The following is a 10,825-nucleotide window of genomic DNA, read 5'->3' as shown; positions in this document are numbered from 1 at the left end:
TATTTGGAGATCCATTTCTTTATTTATTTAGATATCATATTTAGTCACAATCAAAACCTTAAAGTATACTTTTATGTCTAGTTGTTTTAAAAATTCCATCCCATTAGAAATATATTATAGACCAGCTCCCATTTAATGGTAGAGAAGGGGTTACATATTTGTACTTTAAATATGTGGAGCCACAAGTTTTGTAGCCGTCAGAGCTTGTAAGGGACCGAAAATACTAAAATAAACCAAGACGAATTCATATGAAAGAGTCTAAAGCAAACAACAACAAACCAACAGCTACACATAAGCAAAACTATACAAATTTAATAAAAAAAATTTTGTTCATTTAGTGCAAGTCTTCTCTTAGAAAAATTTGTATTAAATAACACAATGAATAGGACTATCGGTTGGCATAATGTTAGTCTTGTGTTTTTCAGATTGCTTTTATGATTTTAAACGTAAAATAGAATTTAAATTATTTAATATATAAGTCAGAATAACGATTTTATTAGGAAATTACTGGTCACACTGTTAGGCTCAATTTGTCAAAACTGGTCTTAAGTTAGTGCTCTCTTACTCTCTTCGGGCGGTATAATTCTCCAGCCGAGCCATGGTCTTACTATCCTGTGACCAACCCCGCGGAGAAAAAACATTTTTACCATTATGTTGTTGTCCTCTTCTTTCATTTTATGAAATGGCTGTGTGAACAAGAGATGGATGGCGCAGTAGTGTGACCAAAATCGTGGGTAAAAAGACGCAGCAAAATACTGAAACACTCATGAAACGGCCAGTCGGCGAAAAATTTTCAAATCGCGGGGTCGTACAGCGGACGATTTTCAATCGGAACGGTTCAGCTTTGGAGCGGAGCGCGGAGTTTCGCATTTTTTGTGTTTGTAGCGGAAAATCGGATGAAAAACTCCAAATGTTTACCAAATGAGCGGCGACAAATACGCGACCAATTGACGAGATCGTGTGTGTTTTTCTCAATTAAACGGTGAGTGTGCGATAGAGATGGAGATGTAAAGTATGCAGTCAAATTAAAGTGCGGCAAAAAAATCAAAGGTGAAAAAGTCATTAAAAAAGTAAGCAAAATAGAATTGCTCTGTGGAATATAAAAATGTACATATACACATACATACATAAATAAATATATATATATATATGAATATCTGCAAGGAGACGACGCGCAGCGAAAAAGGAATTTTTTGTGTACTACGGCGGCGCTTTGTTGTTGCTGTTGTTGTAGGCGTCGTGCATTTGCTTTTGTTTTGTGTGTTTGGATGTTGTTGCCTTTGCTTTTGCTTTTGTCTATGCTAATCTGTGTTTTTGTGATTGGAAAAATAAGAAAAGAAAGCAGAAAAACTAAGGAAAGGAAAACAGAAACTGAAATTGAATAAGAAAATTGTCCATTTTGGTTTTCCGTGGCAGAGAAAAGTGAAAAGTTTAATTTACTAAACAAAGCGGCTAAACTGTGTGCGTGTGTGTAGGCGGTTGAGTCTACATGTGTTTGTGTGTGTGTGGCTGTGTCTCTCTAGTTTTTGCAATTCCCACTGCACACGCTGTTTCGTGTTGGATTATTGGATTATACCGCCAATAACGGCACACGCACAGCAACAAAAACAACAAAAAAGCGATAGGGGAGAGCAGACGACGCTGGGATTAATCATTAATGTCCTGAGATATAAAGAACAGGACTTCCGAAGAACAAGAACAAGGAGCAGTGTGGAAGAGGACGCAGCAGACTTAGAGACGAAAGCGAGAAAAGGTAAGTTTAAACTTCCAATTCCCCAAGGGTTTTCTATCTATCGTAATATTTAACTTATCGAATAGAAAATTATGTTCTTAGGTTGTTGGTATGAGCAATGACTACTACCTAACTCAATCTACGAAGTACAAAACATTATGAAAAATGAAGCAGATACAAGCTATGTGGAATTATTTCCAGATTGGAGGACTAGCTCCTGACAAGTCATATTTGAACTTTGACAAATAGCTATGTACATATCTATAATCTAGTATATTGTCCATATTCTCCCAGCAAGAGCAATGTGTGTATACTTTTGCCTGTGCCCTTTTTCAGTTATTTTTTGAAAACTGGTTAAATTAAAAAAGAGCTCGTATGCATGCACATTTATATAGTACTCATTTTTTTAAACTATAAAATTCATTGAGGAATTTCCAAACGTCAGAATCCATAATTATTGCAACTTGAATTTAACAGAGTTGTTCCTCATCAATTCGTTCGCTTCACTTAGCCGGGCGCTCATTTTCCAATGAAAATGTATTCTAATGAAGCTTTTCGCGATCCTAATCTGCTGCGCATAAATTTCTTTGGCAACTTTGGGTGATTTATTGCCTGTCGATTGTCGCCGTACTCGTAGTCGCAGGCGCTGCTTTTTGGCCAGTCCCAGAGACTCGGAGCGATTTCAATCCGATCCAAAAAGCGGTCCAAGAGACCCCCGTCCAGAGCGTACAAGACCAGACGGGATTGGACAGGACGGGACGGGACGGGACGGATCGGATCGGAACGGGACAGACTGGTGCCAGCTAATGTACGCGTCTCCCAGATGCCGCGGATTAGATTAAAATTCTCAATTTATGCGTTGCGCCAGTTGCCAATTGCAGTCCACCTTCCAAAGCCTCCTACTCCTCCAATCCAATGTTTGTATGTATATTTATGTACACACATGCATATGTACATATGCAAATGCAAAAAAAAAAAACTTGTCGCGCCTACTAAAATCTTTGCCCGAGGGCTCTGCGATGCCTTCATTCCAGTCTTTTCCGCAGTCTATCATTTGAAATCATGTCCCGGCGATAAGAAATTATAGTGGCCCGGTCATAATTTACGTGATTTGCCTGCCTAATGTCCTGCCGCATGACACGAGGACAAAGCGGGAACCATAAAACCAAGGAAGAATTCACATTTGGAGGCTGTTCCAAATGAGGAGGAATTAGGGCAGGCAGTTGGGGTCCCGGGAAGATTAGTAGTTGCAGCTAAATGGATTATTAATGCTTAACTTGGCGAACGAAATACGGGAGGCATTTATAAAATTAAAAAGTTATAATAACAATATTACGTTTGAAGCCTAATCCTATCAAATGTCTTATATATCTTTTTACATTCAAATGCGAAGCTTAAATTGACAGCATTAATATTGATAAGGAATCTCTGGAAGTGTTGCCAAACAACAGAGTGAGCATAGTTTGCTTATATTAACTATAATATATAAAATGTACTTATGCACTCTTTTACATCCTTGCCCATGGAAAACGCTAGTGCATTGTTTTTCAACCCCTTAACCTACGGTAGACCTATTATTTTCCCGGTGCCCTGTCCAGTTTTCCCTGGGGAATGGCACTCTAGGTGCACGAGTTAAGTCCGTGATCGAGGGTGGAGCCTTTTGTGAAGATATGATGTGTAAATGTATGAAGGTTTTTAAGTTTCAGCAGATAGTTGTAGTGTGAAGATTTCCAATAAAGAATACGACTGACTTTCTTGAAGTTCAAAATCAGTGTGTAGTTTATTGTCAGAAAGTGGCTACTCGAATCCTCCGTTTTCATCTTATACATAAGTACATAGGTTCTTAATTGTAAGCATAATGAACATGCCGACTCGGCATGTGGCTGGCTAGCTGGGGACAATGTTGCAGTGCGACTTTTGAGTAATGTCAGCATTCGGCCGGATGCGGTGTTCCAGTTGCCGTCTTCCCGGTTGAGTGTCCGATGATTTGTTTAGAGGCGTGGGGGTTTAGGGGGTGGGGTGGTAACTCCTCCCCCCCCAGTTCGAAGTGACGGCCATAGCGAAGGTATGGATGACGCGTAGATTGGTACGTGATGATCCTCGTGGATGTGGACGATGTGTTTCGTTCGTCGGTGCAGCCATAAGATGACTGCTAGGAACGTTACCAATCCGAGCAGAGTGTAGAGTGTCCAGGTGTGCTGTATAGTATTGTGATGGACGGCCAGGATTTTATCCATTGTTTGGGTGGCTTCGAGGTGCAGTTTTTCTAGGCTTAGTACCGTAATAGTGGTATTCCTAGTTACTTTTCGCATGGGGGGAAGATCAAAATCCGTCTGTTCAGGGAACGTGTCAACCGTGCCGTCGTAATCGATACCGTTAATCTGTATTGTTTCGTTAATGTATCTGATGATGGCTGACCCCATTATTGAGAGCTCGGAGCCGTTTGTTAGGGATACCTTCAGTTTGTTCACGTTGAATGCGAAGATGTAACCTCTCTCTGCCTCGAACACGTCGGTGATGGGGCCGGTTTCCCGTACATCGCAGGAACTGTTTTCTCCGTTCAAAAGGTGTTCCAGGCATGTGTTGTTCTGTGGTGTATCAACGTAGAAGTTCTCGTCGCACAAGAATGTATTATCCAGTTTGGGGCATTTACGGGTCATATGAAATTTCTTATTATTAATATTATAAGCTAGGTAATTTGGGGTTATTACAAAATATGTGTTATTTATTGGTAATGGAACTAGTCTGGCGAGGGTATGAAAAGGTTGTTTAAAAATTGGGACTTTGATATTAAAAATAATCTTTTGTTCGTAATTTAGTGTATTCATTTGTAGGAAATTGTATATACTTTGTTCATTTTTGACTGTGATATTTTGTTTTTCCAGTATTGTTTTTATTTTATCCATTTCTTGTTCATTTAGAATGAACTTGGGAATTATATTTATTTTCGCCAATAGCATACTTTCTGTTATGTCGTTTAGGTGGTTAATGAATAATTCTATGTTATAATTAATCCTATTTAAATATTGTATTTCTTCCAGAAGGGTATCTTGTAAGTTTAAGTGTTTGTATATTTTGTTTTGTGAGGTATCAAAGAATTTACTTATCAAAATTTGTTCATTATTTATATGATCCGTGATATTTTCGAACCGGATAAGTATTTCGTTGTTAAACATTACTTGTTTTTGGAGATTGTCGTTACTGACTTCGGAATTTTTCTTTATATTGTCAAGTTCTTCATGTATTTCTTTATTGTCGTTGGCATCCATGTTGCCGGTAACCACCTTTACTAGACTCCCCAATCCGTTAATCAAACCCCGTTTGTTTCTATATGAAGGTGTAAGGGCTTTGAGCTTTACTTGGGCTTGGGTTAATTTGGCTTTTAAAATTGTGACGGAGTCCGTCAACGTGGAATCGGGGTTAAATTTATTAATGGTCAGATGGAATTGTTCCATACATCTGCTGTAGTCTTGTAGGTTGATTACATGACTAATTATTTTGTACCTCTCAATTAGTAAGGCTTTCCCTAGTTCTATCTTGGCTATAGGGGCGTTATCATTTAAATAATGGACATGGATAGCCTGAGTTGGCACAAGGGTGAACCTGAAATGGTAAGTTAAGAGGTAGTGGGGTCAGTTATTATCAGTGTTGGGTACGTTGTTGCTTTTGTCTTTTTTCAAAACTGTTTTTCGAATTTTTGATTTGTGTAGTTTTTGATTCCTAGCAGTTATCAATGTATGACCTTTGTCGTGTTTGACTTTGTGAATCGAAAACCTGGGTGTAATCTTATTACGTCTGTTTTCCTTCCTAAGGACTAAAGTGTCTGGTTGTAGGTCTACGGGGTCTGTTCGGGTTTCATTTAATTTTAGGGTTCTCCTAACTACGTCATTTGAAAGTTTGTCCGTGATGAGGGGGTACAACTTCTCGCGAAATTCATTTAATTTCGTTAAGTAGTCGTGTTCGTTATTGAACTGGATTGTTTGGTTGAATATATGAGTACGTCCGTTAAATAGTTCAAAGGGGGTATGTTTAGTTGCAGAATGAATAGCGTTATTATATGTGATTAGGGTTTCGGACATTATCTCGTCATGTTCGCTACTGAGTTTCTGTTGTTTCCTGACGTCAAGTATTATTCTGTAAATCTCAGTTAGTGTCGAGTGAAGCCGTTCAACGGGAGAGTTACTAGAGGATTGTTGAAAGGACGTAACGTGCAGGTCAATGTTAAATTGAGTGCAGAACTTATTGAACATATCGCTAGCGAATTCTGCTCCCTGATCATAGATCAGCTTTTTGGGAATACCAAATTGGGAAATGAAATGTTTTAAGGCTTTAACTACGTTAATACAATTCCTATTAGTTATAGGGTAGGCAGCCGCAAATTTAGAAAATTTATCGATAATAGTAAGGTTATAATTTTTGTTAATAGTATAAATGTCTATATGTAAGATGTCCAACGGTTTTGAAGGTAGTTCGGATATTTGGTAAGTGATCTTTTGAGGTTGTCTGTCATATTTTAATTTTAAACATGTTTCACATTTTCGAATTAACTGAGTTATTCTCTCCTTCATATGTGGGAAGAACTGTTGTCGTTTTATGTGTAAATATGTTTCATCGATCCCTCGATGGTTACTATTATAGTGATAGTCGGTTATAATTTTTTCGATCTCCGTACTATCAGTAATTTCGGGGAGGAAGATCAAACATCTAATGAGTTTAAATTGACTGTGGGCTGAGAAGTAGGTTTGGTAGGCTTGTTCCACCATTTGAAAAATGTGGTCGGGGGCAAATACCGCGCATGTCTTGTTTGGTTTTAACGACTGCCTAAGAATGCAAACTACGTCGTCATACTGAAAATTGGGTTTACAGAATTCCCTCCTAAGTTTGTGTTTAAACGGGGTCAGTGTGGCGTTATTTGTATCTGGGGTTATTTTGAACAGGAGCTGAATATTAAAATCATTAAGGGGTTTCTCTGAGATGGGGCAAACATTTTGAGGAATTGATAGGGCTTCGTTATGGTTGACAGAGGCCTCTGGTCTACTGAGAGCATCAGCAATTACATTTTGAGAGCCTTTCTTGTAGACGACTTCGAAATCGTACTCCTGAAGCTGGAGTCTCCACCTAACTATTTTAGAATTTGGTTGTTTGAAATTCATTAACCAAGTTAGTGGTTTGTGATCGGTGATTATAGTGAATCTCCTGCCAAAGAGGTAGGGTCTGAAGTATTGGACCGCCCATATAATGGCCAGCATTTCCTTCTCAATTGTGGAATAATTTGTTTCCGCAGCCGACAAGGTTCTACTAGCAAAACATACGGGCCTATCACTATGCACCGGACCTTGGGATAGGACAGCTCCTATTGCGAAATTACTTGCGTCCGTGGTTAGTGTGAAAGGTTTTGTAAAGTCCGGGTATTGGAGGATTGGGTCGTTAGACAGTAAGGTTTTGCAATATTCAAAGGCCTTTTTGAATTCATCATCTATTATGATCGATTTATTGTTTCCCCTTAATTTTTGTGTCATGGGTTGGGTAAGTCTCGCAAAATCTCTGATAAATTTTCTGTAATATCCCAACAAGCCTAGGAAAGACTTAATTGACTTTTTACTGTGGGGACATGGAAAGTTTTTTATAGCTTCGATCTTATTGGGATTTGGCCTAACACCTTCTTGTGAAACGATGTGGCCAAGGAATTCTGTCTCCCGCCTGAGGAAGTAGGATTTTGTGAGTTGGACTTTAAAGTTGGCAGATCTGAGTCTTCCAAAAATAGTTTTCAAGTGTATGAAGTGTTCTTGTAAGGAGGTTGAGAAAATTATTATATCATCTAGGTAAACTAGGCAGATAGTTCCGATAAGGTCTCCAAAAATATTGTCCATCACCCTTTGGAATGTGGCTGGGGCATTTTTGAGGCCAAACGGCATTCTAATGAACTCGTAGTGGCCCCCCTCTACTGTAAATGCAGTTTTGGGTGTGTCGTCGGGATTCATTTCTATCTGATGGAATCCACTTGCCAGATCAAGTGTGGAGAAATATTTGGCTTTGCCCAATCTGTCTAAGATATCCGCGATGTTAGGTATTGGATATCTATCGGATATAGTCTTCTCGTTGAGTTTTCTATAATCGATAACTAGACGCCATTTTTGCTCTCCCGTAGGAGTGATTTTCTTTGGGACGACCCAGACGGGGGCGCTCCACGGGGAATAACTGGATTTGATAATGTCCTGATTTAACATTGCCTCTATTTGTTTTTTGACCTCCTCTTTATGAATGTAAGGATATCTATAAGATTTTGTATGAATGGGGGTGTCGTCCGTGGTTTTAATCGTGTGTGTAATCTTGTTGGTGAAGGTCAATGATTTGTCTTCATTGTAGAAGATATCTAGATAACTTTTGCAAAGTGAAAGTAGGCTTTGTTTCTCTTCAGAGGAGAGGTGATCGACGCCAAGGGCTTGTAACGACGCTGCGGAGTTTTGGGGCTGTGGGGTGTCTGAAGTGATACTGAAAAGTTCAACATTGTTGGCCGTGGAGTATGGCATGCCTTTTATCGGGCTCTCGAGGTACAATAACTGATCCCTCTCGCTATAGTTTGTGATAACGAAATTAGCAATATTGTTTTGGGCATTATAAATCCCGTCTGATATTATTAAGTCATCATTGATTGTAATTGAATCGATGTAGAAGTCGCCCTGTTTGGTTTCCACTGGTAGTGGCAAAATAGTTTTCGTATGTCCAGAGATATTAAATACGTTTGAAGTTAAGTTACTGTGGGTCCATAAGGGTATAATGGTACTTGGGGTTTTTAGATTTAGGTTAAGTAAATCTATTTCTGTTTTTAGGTAAGATAATAAGTCCATTCCTATCAATCCGTCAAAATAAGAGTGGAACTTGAAAGGTAGAAGGGTCATTTTGCCCGTGATTTGGAATTCCGGTGGAAATGGTATAGAGACGTTTTGATATATTTTAAAACTGTTCAGGGCTGTTTTGAGTGTTATGGGCGTATCTAAGGTCACACAGTTCCTAGGGTCGACATATTTTGGGTCGATGAAGGAGTGTGTAGAGCCTGTGTCAATTAAAAACTTCAGGGGGTTTGTCTGGGATAGTTTGATTTTTATAAAAGGAAGCGAGGGGCTGTGCGTGGCTGGGCTTATGTACCCTGTTGGTTTCCCGAGGCCGTTTGCTGAAAATTCGAATCAGGTTGAGGGTTCTCCTCTATATTATTCAAACTATGTGAAGGTGCTCGAAAGGGGTTTGATGTATTGGCCCGGTTGTCATTGGTGCCGGATTGGGGTGTGCGATTGTGTGAATTAAATGGTCTATTTTGGCCAGAGTTAGAGTTAGAGTTAGAGTTAGAGTAGGGTCCCCTACGGTCATTTCGGTCGTTACGTCCGCTGCGGTAATTGCTGTCGTAGCTATTTCGGTAGGTTTTATTGTCTGATCCATTGGGTCCCTGCTCTGGTCTGTTGGTTCGCTTGTTTTGTGCCCTATATAAGGTCTGCTCTATTTGGCATTGCTCGTACGCCTGTTCAAGTGTAGAAGGGGACTTTATCCTGACGAAAGTCTTGAGAGGTTCCTTCAAACCAGTCATAAAAGCATTGAGACAAACCTCGTTGTAGACAACCTTTTTTGCATCTACAACAGTGTTGTTGTGTTCGCTGTTCTTGAGTATGGAGAAGAGTTGGCTTCTCACCTTTGATATACCAAAGAACAGTTGGCCCAAGGTCAGGTTGTCCGAAAATGTGTTAAGCTCGCTTAACAAGTTGGCCTCGCTTTTCTTGCTCGAGTAGAGGCGGATGAGATTGCTTTTAATCTCATCCCAAACCAAGGGGGTATTTGCCAGTTCCAAGGCTTCGTCGGCCCTATCAATGATTTTGTTCCTGATGGTCCTCAGGGTAAGCAGGCCATACGGTGTTTGGTCAGCTCCCCTGATGAGCATCAGGATTTCTTCTACGCTAGTGATAAACCTGTCCAATAGACGAGGTGTACCATCAAAGGTTGGCAAATGCTCAACAAATGCCATGATATCTTTAGGCTTGAACGTAGTTGAAATTAAGGAGCTAATACCACTGACAGTGGGCGCCAGAGGGGATGGAGTGGGGCGGGCAGAATCGTTTCCCGAGTCCATATTGGGGGTTTGGGAAGATATTGATTTGGGTTCTTCCGAAATCGGGAGAAGGGAGTCAGGACGTCTAACGGGATGTGGGGGCCTATTAGTGTTTGGTGGAACTCCAACAACTGAACGTGTAGTTTTCCTAAGGTTGTAAACGAACTTTTTTGACATTAAATTTGAGGTTACTTAGTATATTATGTATGATTGAAAAATAATGAACAAATTTCTTGTTTACTAGAGTGTATGGGTGTGTAGATATGATGTGTATAGGTGTCTGTCTTTGGCTTTATATTTTCCCTTTTATATTCTGCAATGTGATTGGTATTAGTATTTGTTTGATATACAAAATTACACAATGAAAGGAAACAAAATATATCTGTATATGTCGACTTCTTTAGTACATTTGTTTTGGTTATTTTGAATGTGCAATACATGAGCGTAGCAACCCATTGTAGAAGAGTGAAAGGCAAGAACACTTGACGATACTCAAGCGTTTTCCCCTTACCTCGGCTACCCAGACATGGGTGCGCCACTACACATGCAGTGTCGTTGTCGTTGTGGTACGCAGAATGAGCCTCGCTTGGTTTGAAATGATTTTTGCTTATGTTTTGATTTTTCGCCGACGTATGGCAGTGTACGTTTTGAGTGTACAATGTATTAGAGAGGCTTTGGTGCTTTGTTTGTTTACCACGGTGGCATGGTGATCAGCGTTTGATTCCATGCCAACGAGGCGGTACAGTACGTGAATGTATTGGATTGTAGTTGATATTGTATGCTCACATATATAAGTGTATATAGAGGCTTTGGCGATGCGTTGGCCAGCGTATGTAAGTGCCGATGACGTGATGATCAGCGATAGATTCCACGTCAGCGCGGCAGTACGGTACACTTGCACTCTTTTTTTTTTTATAAAAACTTATGACGTTTGGCAGAGTATGGACATACCGATGGCGTGATGATCAGCGATAGATTCCACGTCAGCGCGGCAGTAC

General features: G+C 39.9%; 1 protein-coding gene across 3 annotated transcripts in view, besides 1 other annotated feature; it reads left to right on the top strand.

Annotated features, from left to right (window-relative positions):
* Nucleotides 1–591: 591 nt before the first annotated feature.
* Nucleotides 592–10,825, top strand: part of CG42238 (uncharacterized protein) — an 86,645-nt gene continuing 76,411 nt past the window's right edge. The window contains exons 1-2 of one of the 3 annotated variants that reach the window (NM_001273724.1): nucleotides 592–982; nucleotides 1,334–1,753. Coding sequence is in view for 1 of the 3 variants with exons in the window: in NM_001144373.2 (NP_001137845.1) it covers nucleotides 897–982 (86 nt within the window). In the remaining 2 variants the exon portion in view is untranslated. 3 annotated transcript variants of the gene reach the window in all.
* Nucleotides 3,363–10,825: part of a mobile genetic element that runs on past the window's edge.

Source organism: Drosophila melanogaster, chromosome 2L (assembly GCF_000001215.4).
Source record: "Drosophila melanogaster chromosome 2L".
In the NCBI taxonomy this organism is placed as follows: domain Eukaryota; kingdom Metazoa; phylum Arthropoda; class Insecta; order Diptera; family Drosophilidae; genus Drosophila; species Drosophila melanogaster.
This window is presented reverse-complemented; position numbering and strand designations above follow the sequence as displayed.